This window comes from Diorhabda carinulata, chromosome 8 (genome assembly GCF_026250575.1).
Source record: "Diorhabda carinulata isolate Delta chromosome 8, icDioCari1.1, whole genome shotgun sequence".
NCBI classification, from domain to species: Eukaryota; Metazoa; Arthropoda; class Insecta; order Coleoptera; family Chrysomelidae; genus Diorhabda; species Diorhabda carinulata.
The window spans coordinates 13,717,228-13,741,077 of NC_079467.1; the positions used below are offsets into that span (position 1 = coordinate 13,717,228).

At 32.5% G+C, this 23,850-nt stretch overlaps 1 protein-coding gene across 18 annotated transcripts in view; it reads left to right on the top strand.

Annotated features, from left to right (window-relative positions):
* LOC130896962 (protein retinal degeneration B) overlaps positions 1-23,850 on the top strand; it is a 133,366-nt gene that overhangs the window by 57,851 nt on the left and 51,665 nt on the right. For 17 of the 18 annotated variants that reach the window (XM_057805401.1, XM_057805391.1, XM_057805389.1 and 14 more), the window contains 5 exons: positions 3,490-3,622; positions 7,417-7,620; positions 14,865-15,122; positions 19,355-19,504; positions 20,700-20,889. In XM_057805401.1, coding sequence (XP_057661384.1) covers positions 3,490-3,622; positions 7,417-7,620; positions 14,865-15,122; positions 19,355-19,504; positions 20,700-20,889 — 935 coding nt within the window. The remainder of the gene's footprint in view (positions 1-3,489; positions 3,623-7,416; positions 7,621-14,864; positions 15,123-19,354; positions 19,505-20,699; positions 20,890-23,850) is intronic. The other variant, XM_057805404.1, reaches the window with a different exon arrangement.

The following is a 23,850-nucleotide window of genomic DNA, read 5'->3' on the forward strand; positions in this document are numbered from 1 at the left end:
AGATTTCAACAGTTCCATTTTTCCAATCAAAGGGTGATTATGGTATTCAATTGAAAGATCATATTGAAACCCAGTGTACCATTGAATATCAACCAATCCTTCGCATGAAATTTCGACGGCGCGTGGTCTGCATTTCTGCATTATGAATTCTTCTCGTCTGCGATTGCTCTGGCGTTTCTATCCCATATACCTGAAGAGGAGTTTCAGATGCTCTCAAAACACTTTGTAGCTCTGCTTGCTGTTGTCTTCCCAGCTCTGCGTGAACCGAAGATTCTTTCCTGCAACTTTTGCTGCACGGTCCCGCGACCAAATTTGGATAGATTTCCGCTTTCGAGGCATTTTTAAAGAAGAACAAAGTAGGAATTAAAACCAACGAGTAAAATCTAAAACAAAGTATAGTTTATATTGTTTATATAATGACAGAAAAAAATAACAATAAATGAAAGAAAAATTCTAAACATCCAATTGACTACAGTTTCACATCTAGCCGCAAAAATGACATCTTACCTCAAAAATTCAAATAGTTTTATACTGCATATATAATGACAGAAAAAAATAATAATAAAGAAAAATTCCAAACAGCTGAAACTGTAGTCAATTGGGACGGATATTGACGTGAGTAATATTGAGTGAGTAATATTGTTGCATTGTATTACGTCGGTAATACAATGCAACGGTATTACATTACTCAGGGTTGGAACTTCATTACTGGACAGCTAGATGGCGTTGAAAAAGATAGATTTTGAAATTTTTTGACAAATATTTTTTTTATCTTTCGTAAAAAATATTTTTTTTTCATAAAAAGTATCCTATGTTACTTATAATACCCCAAAAAATATGTGTACAAAGTTTCATGATGATCGGTTAATTAGTTTTCGCTTGAAAGCGAAACAAACAAAAGTACAGTCATATTTATAATATAAGTAAGGATGACTAATATAAATATCAGTAAAAAATCAGAAATTACTAGAGTGTATGATATATACTACCTCTTCTATACCAAATTTGTAAACCCTAGTGGGTTAAAGATTTGACCTATTCATGAATAAATAAATTCAATTTTAGCTTTATTATGTACTACGTGAAAAAAACCTGAAACAGGTCGATTTTTATTCTCAAATTGACAATTTACAGCAACCCCTCTGAGTTATAAGCACCATCTCGAAAATTTTAAATAAAAAAGGGGGTCGAGTGGCACCTTGTTGGAAAGGGATTTTAATCCTTTGCTTAGCAATATAAAGTTTTTTAAATTTGGTGCAATCATAACTGAGATAATTAATTTTTAAAATGGTAAAGTTTTCAGAATACATAATAATGTAGCATAATATTTGGAATGTATTTTATAATTAAATTAAATGTTCAAAATGACCACCATTCACTTCTTGACAATAACCGAAGCGATTTTGGTTAGGTTAGGTTCTCGTATAACATTTTGTATGACCTTTGTAAATTTTTTCTGTTATCTCAACTAAATCATCTATTTTGAGAGTTTTGCAGTTTTGCATAAAGAAAAATACCACCCTTACAAAGTTCATTTGGTTCAGGAGTTAAATGAAGATAGATCTGATAGAAGGTAAGAATTCAGTAAATTGATAATGAACCGAATGAACGAAGATTTGCATTTCATAAACAAATTAGTTTTCTCTGATGAAGCGGCGTTGCATTTGAAAGGAACAATCAACAAACAGAACTGTAAATATTGGAGCAGAGAAAATCCTCACTAGATGTGTGAGGCTCACATTCAATATCAATAACAAGAAAATTGTTGGGAGCAAGATTTTCTTATTAACTTCTTAGTGCCTACCTTACAAAGAGTTTTCCTGATGTGTATCATCCAAATGAGATAGATCGATCGATTTACTACCAACAAGATGGAGCTCAATCGCATTTTGCACGTACAGTTAGAAATAACGAGGTGTTTCCCAATATGTGGATTGGAAGACGTGGAACGATCGAATGGCCGACTAGATCCCCTGATTTGACTCCTCTCGATTACTTCTTATAGGGTTATTTGAAATCTAAAGTACATTTTAATAGACCAGACATTATTGCTGATTTAAAAGTTAGGATAACGGAAGAAATTAACAAAATAACTCCCGAGGTCAAACAAAATGTTGTACGAGAACTGCAAAATCGCCTTGGTTATTGTCAAGAAGTGAATGGTGTTAATTTTGAACATTTAATTCAATTGTAAAGTATATTGAAAAATACATTCCAAATATTATGCGACATACAAAGTTTTGTAGAGACATTACCAAAATTTTACATCTGTTATGATTGTACCAAATTTAAAAAACTTTATTTTATTGTTAAGCAGAGGACTAAAATCCCTTTTCAACAAGGGACCACCATGTTTATTTAAAATTTTCGATGGTTAGGTTAGGTTATAATTCAGATGGGGTGGTGAAGTGAGAAAATATTTTCATTATTTTCAAGCTTCAAATTGTCAATTTAAGAATAAAAAACGACCTATTTCAGGTTTTTTTTCACATAGTACATAATAACGCTAAAATTGAATTTATTTCATATATATGGACCACATTGTATATTCATTTTTTACTTGTTGTATCATAAATAATCATATTTCTGCTAAAAAGGGAAACTAATGTGAAACCTGAAAAAGCCGTCAAAAAGCGAACCTACAACCGGATTTCGATCGAGGTGATAGGAACGCAGATAGATAATGCTTCGCTTTTTTGAATGTCTTCCTTTATTTTTATGTTTGACTTTGATAGCAGATAAAAGATAACATTGAAAATAAATAAACTTCTTATGCTCATTAAACGTTTTTGGTTCCTGAAAAACTATTACTCAAAGCAAGGGGAAGCTTGATAAGTATTATCAGAATTTGCACAATTTAATTTAATGGTAAAAAAATGTGTTACACCGAATTTCGTTGTGACCGTAGAATCAAGGAAGATACCAAACGCTTTGAACACTGAATTAAGGTCTGAATCTCCAAACCAATTGAAAAAATTCACAATATGGTATTTCATAGGGATTTCACATGGTTCGGGAGTTTCAATTTTCTATCATCACTAGAATATGCGAACTCTTTTAACAAAAGGGCTGCCACTTTTCCTAACAATCGTGTGTGGCGTTGTTCATTCTCAATGCGAATGAATCAAGTATCACACTAGAGATCAAACAGCAAACAAAACAATTAGAATTCCGGGTTGGTTAGCAGCCAATAAAATCGTGGGGATCATATTGTGGCATATATGGGGTATAATTTACATTGACTATATCCAATAGGGTGAAACAATCAATGGCAAATATAATGCCAACCACTTCAATGTTATACGGGTAATGAATTTTATTTTTCATTCTGTTATTACTCAACAGATACGCTCGTCTTAGCGAAGTGAGTGTTTGATTGCACCTGATAGCTTCTACGGTTGTTTGACAAGATTTCTTATCGTGTAAAACAAAATGACACGAAACATTGCGATTTATTGATATATACAATAAATATCAATTTCATTTCAGAAAAAGAGTAGAGAAGAAAGTAGTGGTGCTGGTAGCGGTGTTGAGATTTTAATAAATGAACCTTATACCCATGGGCCTGGCGGACAAGGACAATACACAAAGAAAATATATCATGTAGGCAGCCATTTGCCAGGTAATGTATAATTCTGATTTGCTAATTCGAGAGCATTACTATTAACCTAATGACGTAATGTAACGCCCAAAATGAACCTATGATAGAGGGGGGGTTGAAGAAGAATCACTCATGGATTCGACAACTTCTTAAGGAAACTATTGGGAAAATATGTTTGGAATCAATGAGTAGTTTGGGGTATTCGATTGTGAAACGATAAAACTACTAAAGTTTATCGTTCTCGAAACAGCAGAGTGTATATATAAAAAAATTAATATGGATTACTAAACCGTTAGTCTGAACATGATTTTAATATCAGCAGTTTCATTCGTAAGATTGTGGAATATTCCCTCTGTCCAGTTTCACATTGTTCCAATAGGTGATTTCATTTGATAACGATAACTGTTTCTAAGGCTTATCGATCTTTATTGACCACGTCTAATATTTTGAGCATTGCCTACTGTCCAATTGAATGTTTCCTTGACTTTGATTATGAGTTGTATTCCACTGTTATTCGAAGGAGCTACGAAGCCTGGCAATTAAGTAATAAGACTGATACTGTAAAAACTATTTATTATATTATTCGGCAATTATATGATTTCTCACTAATACACAGTTTTCAACGGTTTGAGTTTGACTGGAACGTCAGACAAGCAGACTCGTCACAGTTGTTTGGATATCCTCATTCTGTTTAAATGGCGTATTTTCTACGATCTTTCTGCAAAAGAGAGAAAAATCACAGGGTGATAGATCTTGCGAATACAGTGACTGTGGTAACATGAATCTTTCTGGAGGGCGAAATTTACGTCATATCAACGCGCAGTGGCAGGGTGCGCTATCGTGATGCAGCAACCAATATTTTCTGAACGCACTCTATTAACGAAGTCTATAATTTACTGCGCGATAGAAACTTCATTCACAATCTGTTCTGAAAGAACGAAATCCTTATGAACCGTCCCGTGACTGTACATCCTTTTCACTTTAGTGATAACACTTGTTGACTCTGGCGTTTCGTGTTGGGGGTTGTTTTGAAAAAACACAGTTTTGTTCTTCTTGCAGGTTTCTTGGAAAAATTGTTGAGTTTTTTCTATCGCGAAAACTCGAGTTCAATTCTGCCTAACGGTTTCGAGGTTGATGTTTAGTTCGTCCAGGGTACACATACACCAGTATGCTGAATTATCGGCTCAAATTTATAACGCCTCGTGCGTGACGTCACGCTTGAATCAGAATGTTTTCTTGGCCATTAAGATTAGGTTGTATTTGTACGTGTTTATTGGGTTTTTCTGTATTTGTGATATTTTTTGTGTTTAGCGACTATTATAGAGTTGACCTAACTGCCACTATTTTTTGCTATTGTACTTTCTTTTATGATTATAAAGTAATTGCTAAAACACTAATCGAAATAACAAAGAAACAACTATTACTTTGGTTTCAAAAAAAAACTACTTGGGGAAGTAGTGGATATGACCCTGTGGTCAAGACGATAAAATGAATTTAGAATATCGTAAATGAATGTCGTAAATCACAAAATAATGCATAATTCCTATTTTTTACAATAATTATACTTATTTTATGTTGTTGCCGATTCACTTGTAGCCCGGTCAATTTAGGCATTCGAAGTTACATAAATTCCTATCAAGCTGAAAATCAGTAAAATCGTTTAAAATACAATTGAAAATAAAATTTGAATGTTCCCCATCATTCCCATGTATGGGAAAATTTTTATTCAACGTCAAGAGTCAAAAAATGAGTTTTTCGCGATTATTAACAAAACGGTAAGTTTTATCATGAAAATACCTTTGTAGATTAAAAAATTATCTACAAAAAACGTATTAATACTTTTTTTCCTACAGCCACCGTTTCTGAGATATAACGATTCAAAAAGTTATAAAAGTTGTCGTATTTAATGGTTTCACCAATATATTTTCAGAAGTAAACTTTTTCTACAACATTGAAATGAACCAAGATTTGTTGTGACTATTTGTAAGATATTATCAGACTTTTTGTAAGAAATTATCAGTTGATGAAGATGTTGCTAAAGTTCGACGATGTTGTTCTGCAGCTTTGGTATTTTTCGGGCAATCATTATAGCCTTTAAATACTACAGTAAATCTGAAACATAACTTTTACTACTTTTTGAATCGTTATATCTCAGAAACGGTGACTTGTAGAAAAACAAGTATTAACAGGTTTTTTGTAGATAATTTTATGATTTACAATTTTTGTTTAAGGAATTTTCATGATAAAACGGTTTTGCTAATAATCGCGAAAAACTCATTTTTTGACCTTTAACCTTGAATAAAATTTTTTCCATACACGAAAATGATGGGGAACATTCAAATTTTATTTTCAATTGTATTTTAAACAATCTTACTGATTTTCAGCTTGATGGGAATTTATGTAGCTTCACTCTTATTTTTTGGTCTAATTTGACCGGACTATTGTAGAATTATAAACAAAAACGATTTCAGTCTGGTTGGATATATTTGAATACGATACCCCTTATTTATGTGTTATTTATGTTGTTGATAAATTATCTTGATTTTAGGTCTCTATCAATTAAAATTCCGTTTAAAAGCATATGATATGGACGTTTCAACTAGCAGTCCTTAACACGATGATTTGATAACTTACGTATTTATATCAATCAAAAGATCACCTACATCTAGAATATCGAAATAAAAATAAAATTAAAATAGAAAGTATGTAGCAGCCATCTATTAAATTATTCCTAGTTGTACTAAAATTTATAGAAGAACTATAAATTTCACTCAAATTATTTAGATCTTTTTTTATTTATTCCAGCACGTGTTTGTCCCATTCATTTCAAATATAATGTGTCTAGTTTTAAAAACCGTTTATGTAACAATATATGATTAGAAATCAATAAAATATACCCATAATGTATCAAACGATATTATCAAATTGATAATTTCATAATTTTGCTAATCATATTGTAAATAGTCTCGGAACAGGCAGGAAATTATATTCCTTGTTGCAAGCGGCCTTAAGAACGTGAGATTTAACTGGTAAATTCAATAACCAAATAAATAAAACATATATATATATAATATATATAATATATATATATATATACATACATACATATATATATATACAGTGCTTTTCAGATAAAAGTATCCACCTTTAAGAGTTTGAACTGTTGTACAACCCATTTTAGAACAGGCAAATAAGGTGAAAGTAAATAATAAGTAAAATTTGTGCTCTTAAAAGAAAAATTGTTTATCTCATAAACTAACCACTTTAACCTACAAGTATTATACATTTTTGAAATCAGCTCAAAGAGGAGTATCCAAATTTTACATAAAAAATATGAAAAGTAATTTAAAAAAATAAAGGGGATGCTGCTAGGGGTGAGGGGGTGGCTTTTGCAGTAAGTTTAAATAAGCCATAATGCTTGCCCCTTCCAACATAAATTGACGTGTTTTTGGATTTTTTCTAAATACCAGTATTACAAAAGTTATTAAAGGTGGATACTTTTATCTGAAAAGCACTGTATATTATATATATATATATATATATATATATATATATATATATATATATATATATATATATATATATATATATATATATATATATATACATGTATTTGCATCAAATATTACTTATGGAGATTCAAAATAGAACTTTTTAACAAGTACACATACATTATATTTCACATTTTGATTCTAACGTGACGTCACATTGTCCGAGAGAGAGCGTGCCTGCGAGTCAGACCTCGAAATTGCTGCCTCATAATTTATACAGATAAATAGAAGGATTTTTCTGGTATAAACAGTTTTCTTCTACAGGATGGATAAAAGGCATCCTTCCTAAGACGGCGCTTATGGTCGAAGAAGAAGCCTGGAATGCATACCCTTATACAAAAACCAGATATACCTGCCCATTCGTAGAAAAATTTTCATTAGAAATCGAAACTTACTATTATCCAGACAATGGTCACCAGGAGAATGTATTCGAGCTGTCGGGCAGTGACTTGAGGAATAGAATTGTTGGTAAGTTGCAATTATTTAATAGCAAATCTAAAATTTGAAAAATAAATATTCGTATATTTTTATTTTTTGACCTATCTGCATAACTATCAACATATTTTTAATTCACATAATTCATACTGATTAACAATAATAATAATAACATAAAATCTAACCTTGAAAAAGTCATGTTAAATACTGGTTCGAACCGTGTAACTAGCGCCCTCTATGAGAGTCAAATATATTAACAAATTAATGTGATAGGATCTGCTTGCAAAACATAATTATTCATATAAAATTTCATTACAATGTTGCCTACTGAATTTTGAAAAATATGTTTATTTTCTTCGAAGACTTTTATCTCGAATACGGATGGCGTTACGAAATTTTTTTACTGAACAACCTATTATTTATTTGTTTTTTTTTATCCTAGAGACGGGATCACCTTGTATATATATGCGGGCTTGAAAAGAAAAAATCTTAAATATCTGTTTGTACGTGTGTGTGTACACGCATGTGCGTCTTTATAGAGGTTGGATGAAAAATACTTTCAGTCATCGTCTATACCTTTGGCTTTTGCTTACTACGTGGGTTGCCGTTAGGTCTTACTTAATGGGGAGAGGATCTAGTTATACAGTCCTTCCTTGAATTTTTCCTTCTATTTCGAATTCTCTCTTTTTTCCTTCTCTTTCGTTTTTTTCCGGTAGAGTTCTTCAAATTTTTCAGTTGCGAACTTACTCATTGCTGATCAAGCAATCTTTGATGAAAGCATAGCCTATATTTTCCGAGCGTTTCCTCACCTTGTGCGGTTTCCCAGGTACGACCAAACAAGCCAAAACTTAAGGGTGTATTAATACTACGTGGTCCGTATTTCGTTTACTCTTGCACAATTGAAAAATCTATGAAAATATTCTCTTGAGGTATCCATATCCAAAAATTACATGTGTCAGGTAGTGAGTCACCTCTCCGTGGGTATGTCTGATGGATATCATATGCCAACGACTTCTTTTTTACCCCTTCTTAGTTCTTCAGAGCTCGTTGTAGTCGATCTTCTTCTACTACTCTAATTGGCATCATTTCGGTAATGACGCATACCGTTTATTCGTATACGGATAAGTTATGTGCTTGCAACTCTCAGAACACTCAGTAGATATATTGATATGTTTTTACGGCGAAATGGAAATATCTGTGATCATGGATGAAAGCTGGCATAAAATACTTTGTATTCTAGGTAAAAATACTTAAGTATATGGGGAAATATTTCGTATTTACTGCTTTACTTGAACGCATTTATAGGTTTCATACAAAAAAATTAAAAATACTCCTTTTTATATGTTGTTGCAGTGAATTTGAAAAAAAATGTCTAACTTCGCTCCAAATTTCCGAATATGACATTGGTATTACGATATTTTTATAAAAGGTTTAAAAAACAATAAATTTTTTTCACCCCTTTTTTGAACACTTTTTTCAAAAAAGAGATGAGTTATTTTTAGTTCAACTCTTCTTCTTTCCAACGCGACTTTCCAAACGATGATAGGGCCATTCGGTGAGCAAGAATGGCCCTTTGAAAAAAAGGACCTCCTATGGTTTAATTGCCATTTTGCAAAAACTTGGGGCCACTGGGCCCATCTTTAGAGCATTGAACATCGAGATCTCGGTGTTCAGTGTTCAGTGAATAAGAAACCTTTATATTTAAAATTAAACAAATTATAAACAATTTAAAGAATTAAAAATTTTCTCCTTTCGGTTAAATTATCTAAGCAACAAATTATCGAAATTTAATTTATAAAAGCTTATTTTGAAGATTTTTCAATTCTATACAATATTGCCAATAGTAACAAAGACGAGTCTTGCATAGGTTCAGCGCAAAACGCAAAAAACAAAATTTGTACCGATTTTTTGGTGTCTTTATTAATATAAAATTAAATAAAAATTAAAATAAATAAGTATTTCTATTAATTTTGTCACGTAATTTCGTAAATGCCCTGGCCTATAAATGAATTCCGTGAGCTCAACAGTTTACATTTAAAAGATGTTAGTTTTAAGTGATAAATTCCATAGATAGGTAATTCAGTATTTTAATATGTAATAAACATTTGTTCAATAAACTCCTGACTTTCCTTAAAATTGATTTTATAAATGTGAATTTTCTTTTGAGACTCCTTGTAGTTGGAATACGTTAAATCACAAAATAATCAAATTCGAAAAAGTCGGAATTCAAGGTAGACCTATGGATAGTTGTAAAAAGTCTCCAAATTTTTATATATTTCGTTATCACACTGTAAGTTGTTCAAACGGAAAAAAAGTGCTGTAAACTTGTAAAGATTTTATACTTTGTGAATATAGACAACATACTCATTTAACGGAACGCATTTTTCATTAGAGATTTAGCGATCACCCCAGTTTGAGAATCTATTTGAAGGAGCTGCTTCGTAAGTTTGAAAATGGGAGAGCATTAATGATACAAAACGATCAGGCACGCCACACCATACATTGATGACGAAATAATTGATTTAATCGCAGAAATGGTAGTAAATCCTAATTTTTCCACAATACAAGTTGCATCTATAGTTTTTCCATTCACAATTGTAAAAGTATGGAAGTGTGTCGATTGTTCATCATATATGGAAATTATTATATCTCTTTAAATAATTTTGAAAACTAAAAGAGAAAATATGCCATAAGTGAAAATATATGTGTACCTATATTAGTCATTCTCACCACTTTTCAAAAGCGTTCTGCTTAAACAGCGTACCAGACATGAATTAAGCCCACTTCGTTTTTTCGGGCGTGCGCCAAAATTTTTTTCTTTTATTACAATGTCCTAATCGTGGTTGTCATGAAGATTAGACAACTCGTGACGGAAGATTATGCAGCACGGGATTCTAATTATGAAATGAACCTAACGTAACTTACCTCCATCTGTATGGCACTTTGCTTTACATCCTTCTACTGAGCAGCACTAAAGAGTTTTGATACTTTTTTGCAATTTCTTTTTCAAATTTAAAATAATTAATTTTTAACAATTTGTTTCCTCGCTGACTTAATGCCATTTTTAACACAAACACCCTCAGCAAGTTATCTGTTTACAGAATGAAGAACAGAGCAACGAATTTATCACTTAATTTGACAATTTGGTGGCAATATTGGGGGTAGAATTTCAACCCATTGCAAGTGTGCAGTAATATGTTATATGGAATTTTACAAATTACGGCTTCCACATATTTTAAAAATTAATTCTCTTTTAGATATTGCTTAGTATCTACCTTAATTTAAAATGAAATTTAAAGGATTTAGAAAGTCTAGGCTTTATTTCTGGATATTCTAACTTTACAAAGTGAATTGGGTATTAAATTCCAGGTAATATTCTTAATGAACATACACATACACACCTGAGTTCTACGGGAGATTCTGAAGATCTTTTTGTTAAGAGTTGGTGTCCTCTTGTGGTCGCTTTTTTTTTCTTTTGTTTTATTTCCAAAGAATTTATTTTTCTTTGTGGTTTTTGCTTTGAAAGTTCTTTTTCCAAAAAAAAACGAATGGGGTGCAAAAAAGGCTCCATTACAGGCAGGTACATTTTACTCGTCTACTTACGTTTTATAAATCAATATTCAGTTATAGCAATTTAACGAGGTATAATAATGATTTTTTTCCAAGTTCCAAGTAGGACTTCAATTAAGTCTAAATAACGGCGTATAGTGCCATCCAATTTATGATGATTCGATTGCCTTTTAACGAATACTTTCTCGCATAAGATATACATATTTTTAAAAGTATTCATAAGAATAATAAATTTATAAAATGAGGTATCTACACCTAGGGTAGATCAAACACAATTGTCGGCAAGGGTTTTTATAATCTACAATTGATATTGGAAGAACTATAACAAGTTTTTTCTGTTTAAAACCATGATTTATTAGAATTTAACTCAATGTCTTCATGTTTGTATATTTTTGTTTCTCAGCTTCCAACGTAAACTTGTCTCGTTTAATAAAATATAAATAGTTATACATATGAACATTTGCGTAGTTCTCTCTATTTTATAAAATTCCATTTTGTATGTTTTTATATTTTCAACATATTTCACAACGAATCATTTCGCGATAATCCGATAAATGCATAAAAGATCATTTGAACTCTGCAATTCTCTATATGATTGCAGATTGTTGCATACTTCCCCTTTCACTATAATCAAATTTATTTGAAATAACTTTTAGGGTTTGTATGTGCAACTTTTCGTAGTTAAATTGATATATGTTAATATTCCAAATTAATTGTGAAATTTCATTTTCCTATTGTCAAAATAAGCCATATTCTCCAAAAGAACTAACACAACTAGATAAAAAAGTGATATTTTGTTTCGACATACATACGCTACACCATCGTTCAGCCCATATGGACAAATACTTCAATTGAAGATAGTGAATACTATTTTTTCTTCCTTTGAATCATTACTTTGAATATACGTTAATATAAACGAATTGAGTTGTTGTATTGTGTTAAAAAAGAAATTTTTTCTAGCATATAACTTAAGCACCAGACTAAAGATTGGAATTTTATGAAATTATGTTCAGAAAACTTACCCTCAAGTCATTCCTCACTTGTTCAACATTTTAGTGAAGATGATATTCAAAATCTTTTGATTTTTCAATCAACTGTTTACCCTCTCAAATGGATTTTGCACTAAAGTGCTGATCTATATCACTTTTATCTATGTGAAATTAAATATTATACATACGTCTAAAAGCGTGCGAAAAAGAACAATGCTTTTTAAATGGTATAATCATTATAACATTCTTTTTACTTGTATATTTATCAAATTGTGTGTTCTGTCAAAGGTTCTATAATTGTAATAATTTTGTACTGTCATTAAGTAGTGTGAAACGTCATCGTCGTTTTGCAAAATATTTTTCAAATTTTGATTGATAAGACACTGATTGTGAAGCTAAATAAACTTGGAAAAAGAATCTGATTGCACCCCTTCTGAAATTGCAGAATTTTTAAAATTCAAAACCTGCTTCCGAGAAAAGCAAGAAAAATATACATGGAGTCGATTTTTTGGATTAGTGTAATACTAATATTTTCAATGTACTATTCATTAACCACTAAGGGGCTATCCATAAATTACATCACATCTCAAGAGAAAGGAGGGGAGTAGTGAACTTTGCTGTAACAAGAGATATATAGGGCCATCCGCTTCGTGACGTCACTCGTAAAAATCGAAATTATTAAAACAGAAACCTCTATGTAAACAAAAAATATGAGATTTAATGTTTTATATCGATTACTTTAAGATGTAAAATTTCAAAATGTGTGACCTCACACTAGGAGGGGCAGGAGATCTCATAAATGTGACAATGTGTGACAATGACGGAAGGGAGTCATTAAATTCGTGTCACATATTTTATAGATATATAATCTATATTTACTGCTTACGATTCGAGTTTTCGTTTCTAACACTAGTTAAACTACTGAACTAAATTAAACTCTCAGTCTTCTTGTACTTATTTCGTGACAAATATTAAATTTCTCAGAATTCGTGGTACATACGCTAAAATTTGAATATTCTACAGTGCTCTATTGACAGGACACTAGTGCGTGATTTGCCATATTATATAATTCTTTTGACATTCTTAGTTTCATCCAATACAAAACGAAATAGTCGTATATTGAATGTAGAATTCATATACTTCCGTATGTGCCTGGTTTAGTATCATAATAAAGTTTAGTATTTAAGGAGGTAGTCGAATCCATTTATCAAGCCCCAGATATCCGGAAATTAGTACTTCCGGTTTTGCCAATAATCGGTTGACTTCCGCTTTTTGAACTGAATTTATGAAATTTTATTGATGGTGTCCTATTTTCAGGAGATGGTGACTTAGCTGAATAAGGGAAGACGTACATTAAGAAAATAATTGTTTTTCACGCTATTATTTATTTATGTTATTTACATTCGAATTAGCAACTTCCTCTTCATGTTCTTACGAGGATAGGGAAGGCCAGTTTCTGTGTCAGTTCCCGAAAATATCGATGCAGTTCATGACATGATTTTATCAGACCGTCGAATTGGACTAAAACGGGTGTCTGAAGCACTGAAGATTTCATACGAACGCGTTCATCATATAGTTCACGTCAATTTGGACATGAGAAAAATTGCTGCAAAATGGATCCCCAAATGTTTGAATGTTGACCAAAAGCGTGCAAGGATAGAAGCATCGCGTTCGATCTGTGCTCGATTTGAAAACGATATAAACTTCTTAAACCGAATTGTTACTATAGATAAGACTTGGGTACATTTCCACGATCCAGAAACAAAGCAATAATCGATGGAATGTCGACACTCTGGTTCTCCAAGATCTAAGAAGTTTCGTGTCCAAAATCTGCTGGAAAAGTTGTTGCTTCAGTTTTTTGGGATTGCCGTGGAGTATAATCATGATTGATTTTTTGGATAAGGGTAGATAGACGTTGCAGGTTCCCTGTAATAAATAATAGAACAATAACTGGAGATTACTATTCTACTACTATTTTCTAGAGGAAAATATGCTGAGTAATAAAATACTTTGACATTGAAATTTTCTTCGGTTCTATAGTAGGTTAAGAATTTTTCAATATATCTTTGTAAGCAGACCGAGTAACGGATCATTTTTCTGATTTGGTTATGTTAGCTGAAGTTTACTTCAGCTTCGATTAGGTTAACTTAATTGACGGATAAGTTGAGAAAAAAGGATATTTTTCTATTAATTGCGATATATTGTTAAGGGGAACTTCCTTTTCGTAATGGAAGTTCCCCTTAACTGGAAGTGCTAATTCATAAATCCAGTTCAAAAAGCCGATCCAGAAGTTAACGAACACAATCATTGCTAAAACAAAAAATCTAATTTTCGATATCTGCGACCTCGATAAATGAATTCTACGTTCTCAAAAAAAACGCTATATAAACCCACCAGAATTACGTTACATCGAAAAAAATAACGACCTCTAAATGAAAAGGTAATGATTCACTAGAAATAAAGCATGAAATAATTTAATTTGGGGTTTTCAACGAGATATAAGTCCATACTTCACTCAGTTATAGTAACCGCAATAATGATTTTATTCCATTTGGTGTTGATGCAATTCTATAAATAATAAGTCAGTCAGTACTCTTCAATGTACACTTGTGAAACCTGTATTCTTTGAGAACATTTATGAACTTAACAATAGAATGTGTTCAGTTTTTTAATTTGTGCAACCCTTAACATCTTGAAATTAATTAAAATATGTTTCAGATGTAATAGACGTAGTAAAAGACCAATTATACGGTGCCGATTACGTAAAAGAAGAAGATCCTCTATATTATGTTTCCGAAAAGTCTGGCAGAGGTCCATTATCTACAAATTGGTTGGAAGAATATTGGGATAGTGTTAAAGGAAAACAACAGCCATCAACTAATGGAAAATCGCTTATGTGCGCCTACAAGTTATGTAAAGTGGAATTCAGATATTGGGGCATGCAAACAAAAATAGAACGGTTTATCCATGACACAGGTAAGTAAATAAGCCATTATATCCATAGTTGCAATGTTTTATTTTAGAATATATGAAGCAGAATACGTTCGTGAAAACTCTTTTTATGCAAATCGTTTAATCAATAAGAAAACAAATGTGGATTTAAATCGAAAAGAAAGAAAACAAATCTGTTTACAGATAATATATGTCATTTTACGGATAGGTTATGAGTAAATACAATTACTTACAATTAATTTGCACGATAATTGCAAACAGAACAGAGCCGCATTGGGATACTCCACGCTACCACTACACTAGTACGAAGGTTGCTACTTAAGTTTTGAAATATGAAAACACTGATGTGAATATGTCGAATCTGACAATGTCGTCATAAAATATTTTTAATGGTGAACTTAGTCAGAACGTGTTATTTGAATTGTTTACAGATACTTGAAACATTCATTTTTGTCAAAAAATGGAATTGAATCGTGAACATTTTCTTGCGATGATTTTGACTTGAATTAAACCAACAGCGCGTGCCGATCAACTCGGTTCGACTTTTGGTGATGAATTACCATCTCGAGCCACCGTGTATCGCTGGTTTTCTAATTCAATCGTGGTCGCACCTCACTACAGGATGAATTTCGTGAAGTTGGTCCAAAATCGGCTGTTGTTCCAGAAAACATCGGTGCTATGCGTAAACTTATATTGCAAGATTGTCATAAGACACACCGTGAGGTTGAGGCATTCATTTAGTTGTTAAAGTAATTTGTTCACGTTGGATACCGCATAATTTGACAATCTCTCAAAAATAAAAACTTGTGTCAATGGGTGTAGAGAAATGCTGAAAAAATTCAATTGCGTGAAATGAATGAACCAGAAACTAAACAAAAATCGACTTTATGGGTCTTTCAAGACCAACAAAAGTTGAACGCACACGAAGCACTTCGAAGAAAATGGTCGCCTTTTTCTCAGAATAACTGAACTTTTCGGCACCATTCCACTAGAGCGACGTAGAAGGCTGTGAAGAGGTCTGATTGATCAATTTTTCCTGGATCTTTGTTGTTCTTCCGATGTGTTTAAATGTTCATTTAATGTTGTTTCAATGATTTTTGTAAAAAGCTTCATGGTTGTGTATAGAAGGGTTATGCCTCTATAATTCTCTGGAGATTTCCTGTCCCCTTTCTTGAATATAGGAATGGTTATGCTCGTTTTCCATTCATTAGGAACTTCTTTGATTGATAGTATTCTATTGAAAAGCTTTGTAAGTTCTACCATTAGTTGTTGTCCTCCATATTTCAATAACTCATGTGGTATGTTATCTAATCCAGGTGCTTTTCTGTTTTTGATCTTTTCTGCATATTTTATCGTTACTTCTTCTAATACCTCGAAGGATTCATTGTTTTCTTCATCTTCTTCTTCATCTCCGTACAGTTGTTCGAAATAGGATTTCCAGTGGGATTCGTCAATCTGTTGCGTCTGTGTGTATTCTACTATCTCATGTCTTCTCCTTCTTAGCATTCCCGATACCTTTTTTAATGCTCCGTATAGGTCATATTCCATTTCGGAAGTAAAGTTTTCCCAGAAGCTTCGTTTCATGTTTTTGATTTCTGTGTTAACTCTGTTTCTTGTTTGAATGGAGTGGTTCTTTTCTTCGGGTGTTTTGTTGCTCCTATATCATAAATATGCCTCCCGTTTTTATTTAGCCAAAGCTTTCACTTTCGGTGTATACCATTCTTTCCTTCGACTGTTCTTGCTCACTCCTACTTTCTTTAGGCCTAGCGCCTCAATAGCTGCGTCGGTAATATTCGTTTTGTATGTTTAACTGTAGTTTACAAACAACTAGGAAATGGTCAGATGCTATGTTCGATGAAGGCAGGCTTTTTGTGACTAGTATTTGGGTTGGGTGTATTGCTCTGTTCGATATTATGTAGACTATCGTTGAGTTTTGTCCCCTTGAGTTCTGCCATGTGATTTTGTGTTGGAGTTTGTGTTGTTTATTCTCGTATTGTAATGTGCGCATAGGCCTATTAGTGACTCTCCGTTCTCATTAATGTGTTCCTCATCGAAGTGGTGCTTTATTCCGGGTAATACATTCTTACCGATTAGTTTTTCATTTACCGGTATGTTTCTCAGCTCGTTTTCAAGATTTTCCGTGTCTTCCTTGCTCTTGCTAATGTCCGGGGCATATACACTTATAAGGTTAAAATTTCCTGTTCCTATATTCAGTAAAACTTTGAGGATTCTTTCGTCTACGTATGTCTTGTATGAGATGTATTTTTCAGTTATGATTATTGTCACTAGTGCTGTTGCTCGTTTATGCCTGGCAACACTGTTGTATAATAGTACGTAGTTCAGTATTTTGATGCTTCCTTTTCCTTTGAGCTTTGTTTCTGATAGCGCACATATATCTATGTTATGTTGTTCCATTTCTAAAAGTATTTAACAATTTTTGGTGTTCCATGACATAATGTTCAAACAAGCAGTTCGTATTATATTTTTTTTTTCCATTTTTGTTTCTTGTTCAATTTGTTTTTCGTATTCATATTCCAATTTCTAGTCGAGTTCGTCAACGCTTGGACCGTCCTATTCCGAGGCTGATCGTTGGATCTGTAAGTAGATGAATTATTTTCACGTCCGGCAGGTTGCTGGCCTCACCTGACAACCCTCCTTCTTTACCCTGGTATGGCTGTCACCAGTCTACTCTATCCAGTCAGCAACCAACCACAGGCGGAGTTTTTTAGTTTTAATGACTGAATTTTAATAATAAGTTGGAAAAAATCTAATAAATTTGTTTATTAGTACCCTATTCTACTTATTTTAAATACGCCTTAGCGTATTTCAAAATTGTGTTGTTATTATCATTAAAAACAACGTGAAATCTAAAGGTGCAGTCCACTAAGCGTTCACGGCGTTTGAAATACTCTTTTGGACGTTCCACATAGCAACTACAATCGTTGTGGTCGCGGACATGATGTAAAGACTACAAGGTGTGCTATAGCGCACCAGCTGAGAAGCAGCTAATGAGAATTCGCTCCCAAAACGACGCGCCAATTTGAAACATTTGAATTGATTACAGGATGTAAAGACTTCAAGGTGTGCTAATGCGCACCAACTGGGAAGCAGCCAATGAGAATTTGCTTCCAAAGAGATGCGCAGAACGAGTCGAAAATGAGCCCTTGTAGTCTTTATATCATGGTCGTGGATAGAATGTCACTCATGACGTCATCACTAACGTTCACGAAAACCCTTGTCAAGAGGTAGGTCGAAGTGAGCGTTGAAAGAATTAGCGGAATTTTCAAAACTCAAGCGACGCGTATTGCAACCATAAGAATATATCTCATTATTTGATGCGGTATGGGATAAGTACTTTTGAAGCATCCTTGTGACGCACCACTAAATATTTTACTATCGCCGCAGAAGATATTTTGATTTTACTTGAATGTAAAATATAATAACTTACAAATTATAACATAACCTTTTAAAGTTTTCCCTTCATTTTTTTTGTTTTGTCAATCCATTCCACTTGGATTCACGATTATAACGCTCTAGACTAAGTGGAGCAGGAAAGATCGTGGTTGTGAACGTATTTGTCATGAGTACTTAGTGGAATGCGCCCTAAATGTCAACTTTTCTTTATTGATTATACATATATAAATACTTCAAGAACTTTATTCAAATATTCAACAATCTAATCTAAAATTTTCAAATGAATGTTGGTATTGAAAAGTTAATACTCTATAATATGCGAAATATTTTTCTAATTACTACTCTCTTCAAGTAACCAGTTGCCACAGTCCCCGATTTCCATTCCACTAGTCGTTAGAGTTGATCTACTGTCATACCACTGTTTGCCATAATAGTAGCAGATGTACGTCAAAACGCGTGACCCATGTACATATAGGGATAGGGACATATTTGTATGATTTCAACCACTTAAAAAATAGTATGAAGTATTCGTGGATAACTGGTCTTTAAAACACGCGGGATGTAAATCTTATACTTTAATACTCATATACTTGTATATCTAGCATTACTTCTAATAAAAACTAATCATCCTCTAAATTATTAGAAAGTGAAGCATTTATTTTGATTTTGTATAAAAATTGTTCCATTTCAGTATGTAACTTCTTTTTCTCGAAAAAAACTACCCAAACGATTGTTTAAAATCAAATGAGATGTGTAGTCTACTTAAAGAGAAACCGTCCAACATATTTGAATGTAGTATCGTGTCAGATGTTAAAGTTAATGTTCATATTTCTGTAAAATAGCTCTTCGGAAGACAATGCTAAGAGCTCACCGACAAGCTTGGGCGTGGCAAGATGAATGGCACGGTCTTACAATGGAAGATATTCGAGAAATAGAAAGGCAAACACAACTGGCATTGAGAAGGAAAATGGGCCAGTTAGGAGATGAGATTGGTAAGTCTTCTTCTACCGCCTTGTACAGTACATTGGTGATTATCTTATGGTCAGACATCTATTTATAGCGGCATGACACAGCTCACTGGTATTATTTATGTGAGTGGCAACCTCCCAGGTGACTGAGCAGAGGCAATGATGTGAAGAAAAACAGGCAATTATTATGCCTTTACACAGCAGGAAGAAGAAGAAGAAATATATTAAGTATTTACGGAAGTAGTGGCTATCAGATCAATATCCCCTAATGCCTCCAATACTTTTGTCTTAAATATCATAATCTATAACATAAATATTCTATTTTGTGCTTTTTTTCATGCCTTATTAGTAATTTTTAGTAATTATTAAAAGTACTTCTTGGTATTCTCTTATTGTGAGGTAATTTTTATTTCTTAACCTATATATTGTGTTCGTTTAAGGTACCTATTATATCCCATTGGTTGAACTTTCTTATTACTTCGTCTTTGCGCCACATTCTACCTATTTTTTCCCATATAAATTCTGAATATATATACTGTCTTTTCCAATTGGCTGAAGTTTTTTGCTCTCCTTCATCCATTGTCCATGTTTTATTTACAAATAGTATTAAGATTTTCAGAACTTATTTGCTTATTTTAGAACTTCTCAAAAATATTTTTCTATTAAACAAATTCTTTAGGAATTTCCTTGCTTGAGAAGCAGCCAGTCAATGCTAATAACACAACTTTTGCAGTTTCCTTAATAAGGAGAAATTACATTCCTGGTCGTGCAGTGTAAATTGTCTTGGGGTAATTTATTATTTGATACAGATACTCTCAAAACATGGCTACTTTGGAACGTATCTATTTCACTTCAAATACGATTATTCTTTCGTCCCGGAGTTCCTATTTCATAGTAAGAAAGAAAACCAAAAATAATGGTTAAAGGACAAGAAGCTATTTGAAGTAATAGTAAAATTTATATTTTACTTCTTGATACTACTGTAATTGACAGTCTAGGTCCAAAAGTCAGTAAAGTCGAAATTTTTTTGGTCAAACATAGTTTGTTTGATTTTGATGTTGGAGTTATCTTGGGAAAGTGATGTTTTCCATTGAACTAATTCAATTCAAATAATTACAAAACCATTTCTAAAATAATACAATAAATTGTTCATTTGAATTGCAATTATTATTAATTAATTAATTATTATTAATTGCAATATTTTTTATTTTATCTCCAGATGAAGATGACCATGTAGGTAATAGTACGTCAAAAGAAGATCCTGGTAAAACTTTAGCTGCTACTTTAGGAAGTATAGAAGTAGCCGAAGATAGTCCTTTGATGACGAAAAATTCAAATATTCCTGCAATACAAACAGCTGGTAGCTCAGATACAGATCTATCACCTGAAGATGACATGGGCATAATGAAGTAAGAATATTGCTTATACTATAAATTTCTGGTAAAACATTCGACTATTGGCAATTGAAAAACTACAAAATAGTTCAAACATCTTTGCAATATGAAACAACAAAATGTGCAAGTAAAGCAGTTACACAGCCTCAAACTATTTTATATTTCTCGGGGTAATGACAAGCTAAGGGTAAGAAAACATCGGGTTTACGTAAATCATCCATCAGCTTATTGCAGATCCTAACCCAAACCACGATTCAGATCACAATAACCGAAGGTCGCGATCATTTTTTGGTGAATATTTCAAATTTACAATATGATCTAAAAGAACTGTTGATTTTTCAATTAACTATTTATTAATTAACGATTTTTCACTAAAGTTGACTTCTAAAAAGCTATTGATATGCTCAAATACTGAAAATTATAAAAGTCACATACCTCAGTAACCTACCCATGATGCTTCTCATGAGAGTAATTAGTAAACAGCCATTTAAGGGGAATAAATAATTTTTAATGTTCAAAAAACCATAGACAAATAAAACAACCCTTTGGCTGATCGTATTTACCCACGAGTGTGGCCAGATTGCGCGATTTATTGCAATTTTAGCAACTTTTTAGAAGATTTTGCAACTGTCTTTTTAGGAAAATCGTAAAGCGATTTTTGGGCTGCCTAGTCGAATTTAATATTGATCGCTATTGCATCGATCCTGATCGCTGCAGTTTGCCCAAATCTGTGCTGACAAGCGATAGGACAGGTTGTATATCTTACGACTTACAACTACGGTATCGTTCCTGTTCGTGATCCGTGCTCTAGCGATAGAACATCTTTCACTTTTTTATCTTTTAATGAGGGAAAACAAGGATAGAATATAATAGATCATGCTCAGTCTGAGAACTTTGTAAAGCAATGTCACATATACAAAGTTTTTCATTTAGTGAAGATTGCGATTTTGGGTATCAATTTAGTTTGGAATTAGAGAAGAAAGAGCATGATTCAACTTCTCATGATATAATAAGTATGTTTCCTATACATGAAAACTTTATTGCAAGAATTTATTAAATATGTGCCAACACTTCTAAATATATTTCAACCAATGAAAAATTTAAGCCCTAACTTAATATTGAACCCTTCTAGGCCCAAATTCTTAATGCTCCCGTTGTCTTTTACGGTATCCCAGATAATTCTATTCTGTTTTGGCAAAAAATAATTAAATTGAAAAATGCCTCAGGAGAACTTCTTTTCCCAGATTTATCATTATTCGCTTTTAGAATATTGAGTTTACCCTCATGCAGTAGTAGAGAAAACATTTTCATAATGAACATTGTTGAAATCCAAATTCGAAATAAAATGATGCTGTCTCTTTTAAATTCTATTATGCAAACAAAATACCATTTCTCAGTAAACGATATATGCTGTAAACATTTGGAGCCTGGTAATATGCTATTAAGATTTAACGCCGACAGGTACAAAGTTTAGAATTAGAGGCAGATGTTAATGAAACAGAAAATGATGCTTTGGAACTGATAGAAGAAATATTATGATATAAAATGAAAACCAGAGATTATGTAGATGTTGTTTCTCTTCGTTCCAATTTTATTTGAGCCCTTAATTTTTTCACAAGTGAGTTAAAACAAATTGTGTGAGTAGAAACTCAAGAAAATTGACTATTTCTCAATGCACCTTTTTAAGTGATCAAAGCTTCATATTTTCTATTCCTGTTCAATATCCTTTTAATTTTTTTATTTGGCGATTTTGGGAGATATATGAGGCATTGCGATTTTGGGGTACACCTGACAGCCAATTGGCGACAAGCACACATGGAAATCTGCCCATATTCTTACCAACAGGTCTACTAAGGTTTATTTATTTTACGGTTGTGGAAATTTTTTTGAAATTTAGCGGATATATTATGGGGAGCATACTATATTTGTCTAACCATAGCAGAATGCATATCATTTGCAAAATCTATTTATCTCTCACAAACTTAAAAGAACCTTCTGCTTCTACTCATTTTATATATTTCCAAAATTTTTTGACTAATCTGTTTGTATAGTATTCCAATATCTTCGAAAGAATTAAGAGTTACAGGAAAAATGGATGGAAGTAAAATATATTACATTGATAATAAAATTGAAATTAAATGTATGTATATTAGAGTATCGTGTACACCGCGATTCAAAGGATCTTTTTTGCTGCGATACTGGAGAACCCACTGTTTACAGCTATTCTGTAAATCCCATTCCCCTTACAAATTTCATGGCTGTAGCTTCCAGAGATCTTCTTCTTCTATATCATACTCTCCCAGGTGTAGTACTATGAAGTTTCATAGTGTATCACACTTCGAGAGAATGTGGATAGAGGTTGCCCCAATAGAACTCCTGTTAGGATTTGTATGTTATTCTCTATTTAGCTGACATTCAACAGATCTTCAACCCTTGTAGGTTGTCTAAGTAATTGATTTTACTACTATCTACACTCTTTTCCAGTGCTTTTTCCACTGTTATGTAGATGATACCACAGAAGAGTTCAGGTCCTATGAGGAGCTTGTTCACCTCTGCTAAAGCGAGTCTGTCAGCTATTTCTTTTCACTTCACTCCACTTAGCTCTATTGACTGCTTGGCAATCGGACAGGATGATGATTTCCTGTTTACCAAAGTTCCTATCTAAATTGAACTGGACACATTTTTCAATTGCATAAATTTCTGCTTGATAGTTGCTTGTTGTGTTTCTTAGGCCTTCAAAGTGTTTCTGAGCATGTACTATTATAGTTCTGCCTGAATTAAATGTACAAAACAAACATAAATTCAATTTACAGACTCAAAAGTTACATATAAAAAGAGAAAACGCTTTATTATTACCCATAATAGTATTGATTAAAAATGTGTTGAAATATATTTAAACGCATTTGATTCTAAAAAGACTGAAAATTATCATAAGAAAATGGATGATAATATTATGTAAATTGCGTTTCACATCTT